The sequence below is a fragment of the Anabrus simplex genome, chromosome 4, assembly GCF_040414725.1.
Source record: "Anabrus simplex isolate iqAnaSimp1 chromosome 4, ASM4041472v1, whole genome shotgun sequence".
Taxonomy (NCBI): domain Eukaryota; kingdom Metazoa; phylum Arthropoda; class Insecta; order Orthoptera; family Tettigoniidae; genus Anabrus; species Anabrus simplex.
This window is the reverse complement of record NC_090268.1, coordinates 366168970-366186190: the sequence shown is the minus strand read 5'-3', so window position 1 is coordinate 366186190 and position 17221 is coordinate 366168970. Positions and strand designations below refer to the sequence as shown.

Sequence of the window (17221 nt, the reverse complement as noted above, 5' to 3'; positions counted from 1 at the left end):
AGGAGATGGATAGACTAAAGTTAGATGTAGTTGGTATAAGTGAAATACATTAGCAGGAAGAACAGGATTTTTGGTCAGGTGACTACCGAATTATCAACACGAAATCAAACAAGGGAAATGCAGGAGTTGGTATATTAATGAATAAGAAAATAGGGCAGTGCGTAAGCTACTACGACCAGCATAGTGAAAGAATTATTGTTGTCAAGATAGACACCAAACCAGTGCCCACCACAATAGTGCAGGTCTATATGCCTACTAGTTCAGCAGATGACGAGGAAATCGAAAGGAGATAGAAGATTTAATACAATATGTAAAAGGTGACGAGAATCTAATTGTGATGGGAGACTGGAATGCAGTGGTACGCCAAGGAGGAGAAGGTAATACAGTAGGAGAATTCGGATTGGGACAAAAGAACGAAAGAGGAGCTCGGCTAGTTGAATTCTGCACTGATCATAATTTAGTCCTTGCCAATACTTGGTTCAAACACCACAAACGATGGCTGTATACGTGGACGAGACCTGGAGACACTGGAAGATATCAAATAGACTTCATTATGATTAGGCAGAGATTCAGAAACCAGGTGTTGGATTGCAAAACTTTCCCAGGAGCAGACGTGGACTATGACCACAACTTGTTGGTCATGAAATGCCATCTGAAGTTGAAGAAATTGAAGAAAGGAAAGAATGCAAAAAGATGGGATCCCGACAAGTTGAAAGAAAAGAGTGTGAGGGATTGTTTCAAGGAACATGTGGCACAAGGGCTAAATGAAAAGGCTGAAGGAAACATAATAGAGGAAGAGTGGATAGTCATGAAAAATGAAGTCAGTAGGGCTGTTGAAGAGAATGTTAGGAAGGAAGAAAAGATAAACTAAGAATCAGTGGATAACTCAGGAGATACTAGACCTGATTGATAAACGACGAAAATACAAGAGTGCTAGAAATGAAGAGGGCAGAAAACAATCCAGGCGATTAAAGAATGAAGTGGATAGAAAGTGCAAGGTAGCTAAGGAAGAATGGCTGAAGGAGAAGTGCAAGGATGTCGAAGGTTGTATGGTCCTGGGAAAGGTAGATGCTGCATACAGGAAAATCAAGGAAACCTTTGGAGAAAGGAAATCTAGGTGTATGAATATTAAGAGCTCAGATGGAAAGCCACTTCTAGGGAAAGAAGACAAAGCAGAAAGATGGCAAGAACATATCCAACAGTTGCATCAAGGTAAAGATGTAGATAAATTGGTTCTGAAACAAGAAGAGGCTGTTGATGCTGATGAAATGGGAGACCCAATTTTGAGGTCAGAGTTTGACAGAGCTGTGAGAAACCTAAATAGGAACAAAGCACCTGGAATTGATGACATTCCTTCTGAATTACTGACTGCCTTAGGAGAATGCAGCATGGCAAGGGTATTCCATTTAGTGTGTAAGATGAATGAGACAGGAGAAGTCCCATCCGATTTTCGGCAGAATGTTGTTATACCTATTCCCAAGAAAGCCGGTGATGACAGGTGTGAAAACTACCGCACCATTAGTTTAGTATCTCATGCCTGCAAAATTTTAACACGTATTATTTACAGAAGAATGGAAAAACAAGTTGAAGCTGAGTTGGGAGAAGATCAATTTGGCTTCAGAAGAAATGTAGGAACACGTGAAGCAATCCTGACTTTACGTCTGATCTTAGAGGATCGAATCAAGAAGGACAAGCTCACATACATGGCATTCGTAGATCTAGAAAAGGCATTCGACAATGTTGATTGGACCAAGCTATTTACGATTCTGAAGGTGACTGGGATCAGATACCGAGAACGAAGAATTATCTACAATCTGTATAAAAATCAGTCTGCAGTAATAAGAATCGAGGGCTTTGAAAAAAGAAGCAGCAATCCAGAAAGGAGTGAGGCAAGGCTGCAGTTTGTCCCCCCTCCTCTTCAATGTTTACATAGAACAGGCAGTAAAGGAAATCAAAGAGGAATTTGGAAAGGAAATCACAATGCAAGGAGAGGAAATCAAAACCTTCAGATTTGCTGATGATAGTGGTATTTTATCTGAGACTGCAGAAGATCTCGAGAAGCTGCTGAAAAGTATGGACGAAGTCCTGGGTAAGGAGTACAAGATGAGAATAAATAAGTGCAAAACAAAAGTAATGGAGTGCAGTCGAATGAAGGCAGGTAATGCAGGAAATATTAGATTAGGAAATGAAGTCTTAAAGGAAGTAGATGAATATTGTTACTTGGGTAGTAAAATAACAAACGATGGCAGAAGTAAGGAGGACATAAAATTCAGACTAGCACAAGCAAGGAAGAGCTTTCTTAAGAAAAGAAATTTGCTCACTTCAAACATTGAAATAGAAATTAGAAAGATGTTTTTGAAGACTTTCGTGTGGAGCGTGGCATTGTATTGAGCCGTATCCTGCCGGACCATATGAAATATTTAGAGTATTATTTGACAAAATTACAGTCATAAATGTTAAAGTACTGAATCCCAGGATAGTGGAGATTGGATGTCTATGGAGACATCAAGTCACTGGACATTGCCTAACACTTCCTTGTGACCGTGAGAATAGCTTCGCGTAACCAGGCGTTGGCAAGGTTCGGCACGTGTACTGGATGATGACCAAGCATTATATTCAGCCAATAAGAACGTGAGGATTTGGCAAGTAGGGAGTTTAATTCGCGCCAAGTCTCAATCTCATGTTGACCAACGTGTACAGTTGCTGGTGTTAATTTCTGTCATTCATTGGATTTCCACAGTTCTAGAAGTGGAATATAATTAGAAATACGATATTATAATTAGAGGAAAAGATTTGCTATCGTTTGAACTGTTTTTCATAAATGTATTATAATTAATATTGAGTCATCATACATAGCAAGCTTTCTGACTGGTGGTTTGTTTAGACAACCGGGAACCCCAGAGTTGAAACGGCGTTACCGAAGTTTCCTCAGTACCCGAGCTCTGGAGAGCGTCATTCTGACTGGATAGATTGGAGAGTGTGGAAGTGTATTTTGATCGGGCTGCTTGGACAGCGTAGAAGTGTATTGTGATCGCAGATATTGAAGTGTTATATCAGTAACAGTATCTAATTTTAAACAAGTGTTTCAGTCGTGCAGCTGGAAGATATAACTGTTCCAGTGTAAATAACTTTTCAGCAAGAAGATGGCTTCGCTTATGGAAGAAGGAAGTGCATTTCCACGTGTTGAAGCTGTGATCGACATGGAGTAGATCCATATATACAGCAGGGATGTGAGCTGCTACAATGTATCCCAGGAGTCGCCATAAATTTAAGATAAGATGCTTGTGTTAATTATGGAATGTTATATGAATTATGCTAAAGTACTAGGGCAGTTTAGATAGGGTTTTTATTTCATGTAAAGTAAGCCTGACGGCATGTGCTTGATTCATTTTGATATTGTTGTGTATACGGATAAGAGAATAATGCATGTACTTTTCATTTTCATTCTAATTTATGAATAGATGGTTGGGATAATGAGGGATTTGTTAGGATTAGTTTGTTGTTCAGTTATGCATGTTTACTTAGAATATTCAGAGTTTTCCTTATATATAAATGCTAGGAGGATTAGATTGACAAATTCATCTAAGATTAAAGTTGTATACTTAATACGTCATTTTATTTTGGTTATTCAGGGAGACAGGTACAGTTAATTGCATGACGCATGGTATTTCATAGGCTGTCCGAAGGAGCTGCATAACTACGTTGAAAGAATAGGATCTTTGAAGTTAGGTTGGAATCTGTTTTTGCCCAATGATTTGCACAGGAAACGAACCAGATCTCATAACGTAGAAGGCCAATGTGATTCATAAGAGATATGAGAAATAAGATGGGAGATATGAGAAATAAGATGGCATGCGGAATGATAAAGTGTTTATGCAGGCCGTTTGAATGCCTGATATGTGAGAGAATAATGTGCAGTGGATATGTACCTGCCAATTGTCTTCTGAGAGTATACTGTTATCAGAATTGACGGAATTGATTCCAGACTAATAAGTCTGATGTGTATTAAATGGTAAAAGCATGCCAGGAAGGAATTATTATACGTAACTTTCCGTATAGCTGACGAAAGACGTTATCTCATTGCAAGCTGATATATTGGCCGTGTTTGTATTAGACGGTGCGAATGAGATGGTATTTCCTTGTGACAATCTAGGGAGACAGAATCCATACTTTAGTACAGTGTTGAGTTCAACATTTCTTTTCAGCTCGCAGCCCATGACGGATGATCGCGCTGTTGAGCGCTCAAATGCAGCAGAAGGAGGCAATGTTGCCCACTGCTTTCTACATAATATTGGTGGCTATTTATATGTTTTTCCCTTTCAGGATGATGTTGTATACTGTTTCTCGTTGTTTGAATACCTTGTCTCGTTGTTTTAATTGGGGAACAGCCCGAGTGCTGAATTTTATTGATGGTCAATCTAGTTCTGACTAGATCCTTTGTGGTGAACCGCGATTCACGTAGAATCTGTGTAGCATGTAAGACTTTTTCTCGTTATCCGATGTAAATAGATGTGTTTAGTGTCGCTTATTTGATTTGTTGTTAATATAGCATAGGAAATGCCACTAGTATTTTACATAGTTCATATCACGTCCCATAGCGTCTTAGTTTTTCTTTTTCATCATAACTTTTCTTTTTATTGTAATTTTCTTTAACGTTAGTATTTTTTTTTTTTGGCGACTCTCAAGTTAAATTAAATTCATAACCGTATCGTTGTGATGAGTTAGAGTGTGACTCCGTGCGAAATAACTACATAGCAGTGTATGCGTACACGTATTATCATATCTCCCATAAACTATGGACAAATAAGAAAAAGATCAGTTTTGATAGTATACAAGTATTCAATGTTGTGCTTGATACTTTATTTCGATTTTGTTTCTTTAAATAATTAACGTTGTAAATGTTCTGATATTTCTTTGATTTTGAAATTTTATAATGGTATTTTAGTATTTGATTTTATTAATCTTTCAAGTAGAATAATTCGGGGATATTTATAAATAAATTCATCTTACCCCATATGATTGTTTCTCATTCGTGTTATACCTCCATTTTCCTGTAATTTACTTATATTTAGAGTAGAACTTCGACTTTTATCCTGACCCAACCGACAACCAACCCACTCTCTGCCCAACCCTGAGTTAGTCGGAAGTTCATACAGGAATGGAGGCATCGTCCTAGAGGGTATTTACCCCTGGGTACGGTACAGTACGGAAGTGAAACATGGACGATAACTAGCTCAGAAAGAAAGAGAATAGAAGCTTTTGAAATGTGGTGTTACAGAAGAATGCTGAAGGTGAGATGGATAGATCGAATCACGAATCTTAAGACACCCAGGACTTGTGCAGTTGGTTTTTGAAGGAAGTGTAGGTGGTAAGAACAGTAGGGGTAGACCAAGGTTTGAATATGACAAGCAGATTAGAGCAGATGTAGGATGCAGTAGTTACGTAGGAATGAAAAGGTTAGCACATGATAGGGTGGCATGGACAGCTGCATCAAACTAGTCTATGGACTGATGACTCAAACAACAACAACAGTGCTGAACTGTTGATTGATTATGGTTTACTGATATTTAATACAGCTGGTGTAAATAATGTTTTTTAAGTTGAATACAGGAAGAGATTTAAGATTTCTTACATTTTCATATGACAAATGCAAAAGCTATACTAACACATTTAAAAGGTAGAAGAAAAAAAACACACACACACACACACAAAAAGTGCATCTTTCTTAATCAAACACAAGAAGGGAATAGTGAACAATATAAAGACCTTGATTCTTACCTTGTCTAAAATATCAAATCCTTGATGCAGCATAACTTTCCAATATTTGGCACTAGGACCATTCCTGCTGATCTCCACCTCTCGTGATGTAGACTGAATATAGTGCAGCACGTTCTCAATAAGATTCCTGTATAGACCCTCCATCTCCCTTGTGTCATCTTCATTCAGCTCTGCAACCTATAATTGGTAAGGAAAACTTTCTCATTATAGATTTTATCATTATTTGTCTATAAGCATTATGAAGTCTGGTTTGTAATGAATATGAAGCTATCAAGGCAATCCAGACACAGAGTGGCCAATGCAACACACTTCTGTGTCAATCTCAAGCCCAGAAGTAATCTTGAAGGAGGTAACTCTGCTGAGAAAATATTTGTGCCGAAACCCAATAAATGATGTGGCTGCTAGATCACCCATCAACAGGTGCGGCTTCATAAAACAATCTGCAGAGCTGCAGAACCACCAGAATAAAATATATATACAGCAATCAGCGATCCCATCCTACATATTCAGTATTATTATCGAACCAAAGATCGATACCCATTCAGATAATGGTGATCTGTCAACCCTGTTTAGATCTATGAACGTGGGAACATTATGAAAGAACACTTAACTACAGCTTTTTTTCCGATAGGTGGCTAAGTCACTGTGTCACTCAGAGCTGTGTCGCTGAGAGCATAGCCATCATCATCATCATCATCATCATCATCATCATCATCATCATCATCATCATGTGTCCCACTCCAGTCAGCCGGGTGTGGTTAACAAGCCTCCTCCATTCCTTTCTGTCCTTCCACTTTTCCTACTCTATTACTTCCACCACATCCAATTCAGCTTCTCTAATGTCCTTCCAAATCTGGTCCATCCACCTTCTCCTCAGTCTACCAACTGGTCTCCTTCCCTTAACTTCTCTTTCCAATTCCCTTCATGCTACCCATTCCTTTCCCATTCTTTTTACATGTCCGAACCATCCCAGTCTTGCTTTCTGTATGTTCTGTACTAACGGTTCTATAGTTAGCTCTTCTCTGATATGTTCTTAAAAATTTAATTTCTACTGCTTGGATCTTACTATCTTATTAGTTACCAGCGTTTCTAGTCTGTATATTTCAATTGGTATGAAATACTGTTTATATAATGTTAATTTTGTTCCCTTGGGAACTTTGTCATCCCATAAAAGCTCTCTGACTTGATGATAAAATGTTGTACCTTTACTTAGTCTGATATTAATTTCAGGGTTGATTTCATTACTTCCATTAATACTGCTACCCAGATATGTAAGCTGCTCTACCTTCTCTAACTGTTCTCCATCTATGTTCACTTGGCTTCTCTTCTTCTCTTTTCCACAGTGCATAACTACAGTCTACTTTTTACTCATTACCATACCAAACTCCTTCAGATTTTCATTCCAAATGTCCAGTCTCCTTTGTACTTCCTTTTCTCCCTTTCCTCAATTCACCACCTTATCTGCAAATACCAAAGCATTCACTTCATCACTACTGATACTCTGTTTTACACGTTTTATGATTTCATCCATCAATATAATAAACAATAATGGTGACAGTGCACTTCCTTGCTTGAGACCTTTTCTTGTATAAAATGTTTCAGAGTCACCACTCCCCACTTGTACACTACATTTTATCCTGTTAATTAATGATTTTGGTACATTCCTTTTCAGTAAGCATTCACACGCACATTTTCTTTTAGCTGTATCATAAGCTTTTTCCAAATCTAAAAGTACTAAGATGATTTCCTTGTTCCTTTCCAGATGTTTTTCCATTATCGTTCGCACTGTAAATATCAAGTCTATTGTTGGTCTATTCGGTCTTAAGCCATATTGTTCTTCCTCTAACTGTGTTTCTATTATATCCCTCAGTCTTTTGTCTATGACTTTCTCCATTATTTTTAGCCCATGTGATAACAGGGTTATGCCTCTATAATTTTCACATTTCTTCCCATTTCCTTTTTTGAATAATGGTACAATGCTTCCTGCTGCCTTAATCATATCAGCATTGAATTTGTCTTTTCCACTTGCTTTACCTTTGGTCACTGCTTTCATTGCCCTCTCAAGTTCCAACAATGTTATTGGGTTCTCTTCTTCTTCTCCATCTAGTATTTCCATTTTCTTATCTCCTTCTTCCTCCGAGCAGTCATCCTCATTATAAAGTTTTTCAAAATATTTTGCCATCACCTTCTGAAGACCCTTTTCATCATGTACTATGGATCCATCTTCTCTCTCTAATTCCTTGATTTTTTCTTGATTTATTCATCTCGATTTCATTACTCTGTATAATAGTTTCTGATTTCCTCGACTATCTTGCTCAATTTTGTTGGTAAATTCTCCCCAGCATTTCTCCTTTTCTTCCTCGATACTCCTCTTTGGTTACAGTTTCAATCTTTTGTATTCCACATGTAACCTTTTTATCTTATCTCATCCCTCTGATACATTTTTTGCTTTTCCTTATCCATTTCTTCCTTGTTCTTTGTTTTAATTCTTTTTTATTTTGTCTGTCCACCACCGTGCCTCCTTTCCCTTAACCTTTGCTTTTGTATTTGTTTTCCTGCATACCTCAATTGCTGTTTCCACAAATGTCTGTCTTAATTTGTCCCAGTCTTCTTCTCGACTTCATTTTTCCGTGTTAGGCAACTTCTTTTTTATCCAATCTTGGAATGCCACTCTTTTATCCTCCACCTCCTTCAACTGCCAAATATTGATCTTTGGTTTCTTCTTCATTACAATTTTAGGGACTTTTACTCATTTTAATTCCACAATTAATAATCTATGATCACTTTCCATACTTTCACTGGGGATTATCTTTGTATTCATGATGTATCTTCCCCACTCTTGGTCTGTTATTACAAAATCGTTGAGTGTTCCATACTGTCCATCCCAACTATATCAGCTGATCTTGTGGCTATTCCTCTTCATAAACCATGTGTTCTTTTTATCAGGTCATTTCTGATACAAAAGTACAACAGTTTCTCTCCATCTTCATTTCTATTGCCCTACCCATGTGGGCCCAGAACATTTTCATATCCCATTCTATCAGTTCCCACATGAGCATTCAGATCTCCCATTATCATCTCCAACAATATGTGTTTCCAGTTCACTGAGGAAATCATCTTTTTCTTCCACGCTACATCCTGTCTGTGGAGCATACACCTGTACTATCTTCAGTAGTTCCTTGTTTATATATATGTGCATTATTATAATTCTTTCATTTACATACTCAACTTCAGCTATTGGTTCAACATTCTGATTCACTATAAATCCCAGTGTTAGATCAGAGAACAAAACCAGATTTGGAACAATGAATATTTTAACAATGAATGGGAAGGAAAATGAATTGAGTAACCTAATGGAGAGATGAAAACTCGACATCCTGGGATTAAAGATAAACATTTTTACGGCTGATGATGACCTGGACTAAGGTCGAAACCGGTCCCATTTAAATAGGAATGTGATTACTGCATTTCTTTCTTTTAAGTATTGAATAGGTTGAACCTCCTTTTTAATTATTTAATTTTTAACATCCTGGGATTAAGTGGAGTAAAACGGAAAGGGAAAGGAATGAAGAAACTAAGAAAGGGGTACACCTTGTACTGGATGGGTACCAGTAAAGAGAAAAGAAATGGAGAGGGATTTATAGTGAATCAGAATGTTGAGAGCAGTGTTAGTAAATAATACACTAGAGGTAGCAGCAGTACCACAGTCTGCGAGAGAATCACTGCAGCGAGCGGAGAATCTTCATATCTTAGCTGTTTGGGAAAAACATAAATTTTACTAACTCTATGGCCGAGACGTCCCAATTCGTTGACACTTCTGAGACCTGTGCAGAATTTCTATGATGTGGAAAGTTGTTGTGGAGTGTTTTATTTGTAAATCTTTTTTTAAAGTAATACTTACTGTATGATGTGGAGTGTTGAGGTAGAATATTTTATTCATATTCCATTTAGCTACCTAACCTGTATGATGTAAAATATTTTTGTAGTATGTTTTATTTTTGAAGTCACTTTATCCACTTTGTAACTACTAAATTTGTAAATGATTTTTCTGTAATAGCTGGAACAGTCCAGAAAGGTTGTGACGCGGACTTGTAGGACAGGGTATGTTGGCCTTTGTCAGTTGTGGATTCTAGAAATATGTCCTTACATATTCTGGAAAATGGAAGGTTCACGATTTGTGTCTGTATATGTTCGAGAAGATTGTATTAACATCGCGACCGGATAAAGAGTTGTGATTGGTGAATCTGGGTGGTGATGGGCAAACTCATGTGCTCTGATTGGCCACTCCAAGGCCAGACTTCCCTTTTTAAAGTGAGAGAGGCAGCATTTCGTGGTCTGTCTTTCGTTCTCTCACCTGGCCGAAGTTTTGACGTCATCGGCGACTCCTCACTCCCGGGATGGGCCACCTCGCGGTAAACACTCTTGATTTCAGTTCAACCTTAAATTTTATTTAATGTTTGCTTGCATTTTCATATAGGAGTTTTCCCTAACCCCACCCAGACTCGCCACTCAACTATGTTTCTCAGATGTTCTAGAAAACATGTTTTCCTTCCATTCTAATTTGTAATTGTATTTGGTGTGCCTTGTTACCTTCAGTATCGTATTGTAGAACTTAGGTTATGCTAAAATGTTTTTGAACTTCTTTGCTTAATAGCAAAGCTCTTGTCAAATAACATCTAATCTTGTGCTTGTAAATTGTGTATCTGGATTGTTGGATAGATGAATTTTGTGTGGAACCCACCTTGTAAATGTTCATTTTGAAAATAATATTTTGAAAACGAGACATCACCATTGATTTTTCTCGAAACCCGCAACCTTCGCTTTCCTATGACCTTTGGTAGGTTCCCAGTCCCCGTTCCACGTTCCTTGTTTACAGTTGTCAAGTTGTCCAACCTGATATTTAATGCATGTCTAGGGTTTAAGGTACCATGTAATTTGATTTATTTTCCTCCCTTTTAACTGTGTAAACGTGTAGCTGCTGAAGTACCGGTTACAACTTCCCTCACAAACGCGGCTGTAAATCACACCATTTCCTCCCTTGGACTATCACCCTCTTTGGGACAACCTTGTCTTGCTGGATATGAAAGAAAAGATCTGGCTTGACGATTTTACCACTATGGGTTGGCACCTTGCCAACTAGATCAATATTTTTTTTTTTATAACAGGGAAGGCAGAGAAAGCCCAAAACTTTGTGGCTGACAATTCTTTCAAGGGTTTAAACTGACCTACTTTTGACCAAGGTCTTTCACTCTTCGTACATCAGCTGGCAAGATGAGACAAGCCATAAAACGAATTGATCAGTAACTGAATTAACATTCTACAGGGTCTTTCATAAAGATGGAACCAACTTCGAAGGCTTATTGCGCAGTACTCTAGCCAAGCAGCGGAACGAGTCGCATATCATTACAAAGGGAGTGGACTCACATTTTTATTAGTAGTCAGCAGAGTGCTCAGCGCCTTCCTCCCCTCCAACCCCCCCCCCCCCCATTCTATTCAACCTGCACAGCAGTGAGCTCACTCAACTGCCGTGTGAGTCCAACAATGCCAACACCTCAGCACAAAGCGTTCTGTGTAGTTGCGTTCGCACGGACCGGGTCTGGGGTTATTACGGTACAACGCGAGTTCCGTAGGAGATTTAACGAGGACGCGTACAGGCCCTCTCCCAAGAACATCCGATGGTGGTTCCAGCAGTTTTTGGAAACAGGATATTTGTGTAGAGGAAAAAGCCCTGGTCAACCGCAAACTGCACGGTCAGAAGAAAATACGAGGAGAATCTAAGAGGCCTTTACTCGGAGCCCCCGGAAATCCATGTCTCAAGGTCGTCATCAGCTTCAGGTGAGCAGTACCATTATCTGGCGTGTCCTGAAAAGATGCCTACACATGAAATCGTACTGACTTCACCTGGTTCATGCACTGAGACATGTTGACAAGGGACAACGGATGGAATTCTGTGATGTGATGCTGAACATGGAAAATGATGATAAAGGCACCTTTTAGTGCCTCATTTTTAGTGATAAAGCAACCTTCCATATCAAAGGCTGTGTCAATCGTCACAATGTTCAAATTTGGGGAACCAAACACCCACATGCTACAATCGAGCATGAACGGAATTCTCCCAAGGTAAATGTTTTCTATGCGGTCAGTAATGTCAGGGTTTATGGCCCTTTCTTCTTCAACACCAACACTGTCACAGGACAAAGCTATTTAGCAATGTACGGACCTGGCTCTTCCCTTTGCTGCAAATACACTCATGCGACTTCATTTTCCAACAAGATAGAGCCCCGCCCCATTGGAGCTTACCAGTGCGAGCATTTTTGCATGAAATAGTGCCTCAATGGTAGGTTGGTCGAAACTCTGCTACGGATCATGCTCTACTTGCATAGCCTCCCAGATCCCCAGACCTCACCCCTTGCGACTTCTTTCTGTGGGGATACGTCAAGGACAAAGTTTATGTTCTGCCACTACCAACTACACTGGATGACCTTCAAGAGCGGATAACACATGTGATCAACTCAGGGGATCGTGATGTGCTGCAACGCGTTTGGGAGGAATTGTCCTATCGTCCTGATGTGGTCCGTGCTGCTGGTAGTGGTCATATTGAACACTTGTAGGACTAAACTTGAAGATCAGTCAAACACATGTGTCTTAGGTTTAATCTTGTACTACTGACTGCTGGGAAAATATAGCTTGATGAAACTGGTTCATTCTTTATAAAAGACCCTGTACAAGTAATCATGAATATGTTTCTCCATAACTGTAGTGAATTCAGAGTTAAGTAGCAATGAAAATGAAAACAGGAGCACTGATACCATCAGATGACGTTCCCCCTTCATTAAGAAAGCCGGTGCCCAAAGATGTATCCAGGTCTCGGAACCTCTGTAAATATGAGTGTGTTGATACTAGATCAACATTTTTTCCATAAGCAGAAAGGCTTTACTTTTTGTAACTTTTTAACTGTTGTTTTTTGTACAAGTCAGTTATTTATATCGATATCCCTTGAAATTGGGGTCTTACAAATTAAAATGTATGTTTACCTGTATTTTTTTCTGTAAATTTTCGGGAACCTGAAAGCTGATAGGACATGGAATAAAACGTTTCTGCGGGATTGGAGGATGTATGCACACAAGCTCAGTTGGTACTTCCCGTGTACAATACACACAGAGCAGAACCACCAACATAATTCAACACGAGCTGCCACTGCCCATCAGACACTACCTGCAAGATGAGGGTGAGTTGTAAGTGCCTTTAACCCTTCGAATGCTAGGTGAAATTCCATAGTTCTATGCTTAAAGTGCCAAGTCCACTTCCCTAAAAATGCCGAGTGTTGGATAAATATTCATAAGTTCTTAGCAATTAAAGTTAGTTGCTTTGACTTTGGAGGGAAGGATTCAGCTGGGTACAAATGTAATAAGAGTTATGTTTATGCCGATGACTTCGTCTTAATGGCAGACTGTACTGAAAGCATACAATCTAGTGTTCTTGAGCTAGAAGAAGGACAGCAAGTATTATATGAAAATTAAGCATTTCCAAGACTAAACAGGACTAAATGCCAGTTAGGGAATACAAAACTGGAACATGTGGATCATTTCAAGTACTCAGGATGTGTATTCTCCCAGATGATGATGATGATGATATATTTAATTTACCCTGACAAAGTTAGTTACATTTACATTTAACCAGTTTTAACCTAATGCATTCTTACAAATAATAACTATTTTTTAAATAATGCAAATAATGCAACTAATAAAAATAATATGATAATAAAAGTAATAATATGTATGAAAAATTTAACCTAGTGGTATCATATACACAAAACACACCATATGTACATAACAAATGAACATTAAATTAGGGTCAATATAATGCTAAAATAATCCAAGAGGACTAGATTTACTAATTGATAGAATGTACCAAAAAGATACAAATTTCAAGATGCCAAAATATCACCTTCAAAGTAGAGGAAAAGTATGCAGAAAAGAAATAAAATGATCTATGAAAAGAAGAGGGAAGTTTTGAGGTCACAAATACGAAGGTTGATTGAATATAAACAAGATTTTTGTTCCTGAACATCAACAGTTGGTAGGACTGGCCCCGCGCTTCTGCTATGCTTAGGCGGGACCATTACGAGTGGGGAGAGCGTGCTGTTAGATATTTCCCGCCATTTCGTCAGTACCGCTCACGATGTCAGAGCCAAAGATGCACCCCTCCACTGCGTAATACATAATTATAAAATTTCTTCCTTATGAAGGAGTTACAGCGGCAGAAATTTGCCAGAGAGTGACTGCGTAGTTCAGTGATCAAACATTGTAAAGGAAGCGTGTGTTTGCCTGGCACAAAAAGTTCATGGATGGACGAGAACATGCGGAAAAGCAGCAACACGATCGCCGTCCTCGGACCAGCATTACAGACGAAAACATTTGTGCTGTTAAAGACATTATTGACGACGATCGACCGGCAAGAGTATCAGAAATTGCAGAACAAGTTGTAATCAGTTATGGGAGCTGTCAAGCAATCATCAAAAATGACCTACAGTTCCGTAAAGTGTGTTCCAGATGGGTTTCTAGCCTTTTGACTGAAAATCTGAAGTTGAGGCATTTGGAGGTCTGTCAGAAGCTTACAGCAAGGTTTTGCAGATGAAGCTGATGCATTTTTGAGTCGGATCGTCACCTGCGACAAAACATGGGTCCACCACTAAACTTCTGAATCCAAACAAATCAGTAAGGAGTGGCAGAGAAAAGGGGAGGCAGCACAAGTGAAAGCCAAGACCGTTTTCCTTCTATCGAAAGGGATTTTGCCGATCGGTTTTTTGCATGAGCGACATAATATCAATGCTGCTTACTACCGCGAGCTGTTGAATAAGGTGAAGGTTGTGTATTGCCGCAAAAGACAAGACCAATCGATTTGACAAATCATCCTCCTTCACGACAATGCGCAGCCCCATACTGCAGCTCTGTCTCCAAGCTACAGGAAATGCACTGGACTACACTGGATCATCCTCCTTACAGCCCAGACTTATCGCCTGCGATTTCCATTTGTTCGGACTGCTTAAAGAAGCTCTAGGAGGGCAAAGATTTGAAGAAGAGAGAAAGACTTTGTGCACAACTAGCTGGTGACACAGCCCTGTTCTTTTTATGATGAGAGCATTAAAAAGCAGCCCATATGCTGGAACAAATGCATTTCAAAATCAGGAAACTATATGGAAAAATAAATTGTAATTGCCTTATGTTTTTCGATAAATGAATTTAAAAAAAAAATAAAGTCCTGTTTATACTTGATTCCCTCTCGTAGATGATTCGTTCATGTTTTCCTAGTATTTTGACAGAGGCATGTTTAAAAGCTAAATTGCTAGACATGCTTCTAACCTCCACTGGTAGGAGATTCCCTTGTCAAGCTGTGGTAATGATCAGTGATTTGGTATAGACTGCCATTCTGTGTAAATGAAGGGATACACTCATGGTGCTGCAGGAACAGTTATTTTTGTTACGGTCTGTGGAGAGGAGCTGCAATCACAGAGATAGACTGATTGAGAATTTTTAAGAATATTATGCAGAAAGCAAACAGTATGAAGTGTGTGGCATATAATATGAAGATAAAATTGAGATTCAAGAGGATAAATTGAGGCATATATTAATTTGCAGGAAGAGGAATTAGGGATTGGTATTTTATCAAGGGAAATGTTCAATAAATTTCAGAGTTCTCTGAAATCATTTAAGAAAAGACTAGGTAAACAATCGATAAGACAATCTGCCACCTGGGTGACAGATCAATGATGACTGTTTGGAAAATCACTTCTTGCAGAAATTGCGGCCACTCTTGTAGAAAATCCATCCAAGCCACATGTACGATGGAGTGACATGGTCAGCATAATGAAGTTCACATATAAATCTCACATAAGCATTTTGAGCACATTGTACTGTAATTTCCTTCCCCAATCTACTCTTAGATTATTACAAACTATATCACAATAATCAAAATGAGGTAATGCAAGTGATTCAGCAAGAATTCTCTTTAGTTTACTGTAAAAGGGAAGCAAATTTAAATTTACTGAGAATGTAGCATTCTGCACATTTTTCTAGATACAGATACAGTGTGGGCAGAACAGGACAGATGTTCATCAAATATTAAACCAAAATTCCTAACGTTTCGGCTATACTCTAGGAGAGGGCCATTTCGGACAACTGTAATAACGCTGTTCAATACAATTTGTGAAGTCATTTTGGTAAACGATGATTGTTGCCTGGGATTTTGATGGGTTTAACCTCAATCTATGGTTTTTGGACCATATTAACGTATCCACACAGACGCACACGAGATGCTGTCAGTTGGTACAATTAATTTTATTCACATATATTCATAAATTAACACACACATAACCTTCATCACAGTATCGAAACACTTCACTTCGAGAACATCAACAAAGCCGCCATTATTAAAAACAATTGCCAACACTTCAATATGGAGGTTACAATTTTGAAACACAGTTGAAAACAGATGACTGCTTACTTCAATATGGAGACTGCAAATATTGCATGTCAGCCCGGGATATATACTTGCTACACCATGTGCCATTTCACTGTCATGAATGAACAGTTTAGAACGAAAATGGACGCTATGCCGTGAGAAGAATAAACATGATACGCGAATTCAATCATCAATGTCAAGAAGATAATATTTATATCGAGAATAAGGCGAGAATTAGTATCAAGAAGGCGGTGAGAAATAAAGAAGGATATGGGATTGTTAAGAGATTATTATTTAAAATTCCACAAGAAAAATCATTACAAGCTACATGGAGCGGCGTTATTACTACGCGAAGACAACGATATTGCGAGCAACAAGTCTGAATTGAAAGGATTTTGGAGTTGTATTGAAAGAAAAGAGTGGAAGGCTATATAAGTATTGCATCAAATCACATAATAAAAACCTAGAAATTGAGGCAGCTTATTGAGACACATTACGTTACAAACTACGTCACGAAACACCGAACAAGAGCAGCGGATATTCCTTAAGATTGCTGGCAAGAAGTATAAAAAGCCACGGAAATTAAAAGCTATAGATAAAAATATAAATCAAATTATACAATTGAAGTTTGGTAGACACATTGATAATCTGGAAGATATTAGCTGGATTAAACTTGAGAGAAGCAATCTTTTCAACATATATATGCATATTAGAAGGCTTTGAACATACTACGATGACGAAACTGACTGTGTCTGTTTATATTTTTGTCCTATCTGCACAAGACATGTCCAACAACATGCACTAAGAAGACCAAGGCTGACTGTCCGGTGAAGATGACCTGAGTTGACAGAGATGATCTGAAGTGACGGAGAATAATGGATGACCTACCCATAAGTTTCCCAGAGACCAGCGGAATGTTATGTTATGAAATGAAGGTGATATAGCGCAATGTCCCAGTACATCTTACCACAACAGCGATGGA

At 38.6% G+C, this 17221-nt stretch overlaps 1 protein-coding gene across 1 annotated transcript in view; it reads right to left on the bottom strand.

Moving 5' to 3' along the window:
• Positions 1-17221, bottom strand: part of l(2)k09022 (HEAT repeat containing 1 homolog l(2)k09022) — a 371041-nt gene that overhangs the window by 67467 nt on the left and 286353 nt on the right. The window contains exon 19 of the mRNA XM_067145803.2: positions 5779-5955. Coding sequence (XP_067001904.2) covers positions 5779-5955 — 177 coding nt within the window. The remainder of the gene's footprint in view (positions 1-5778; positions 5956-17221) is intronic.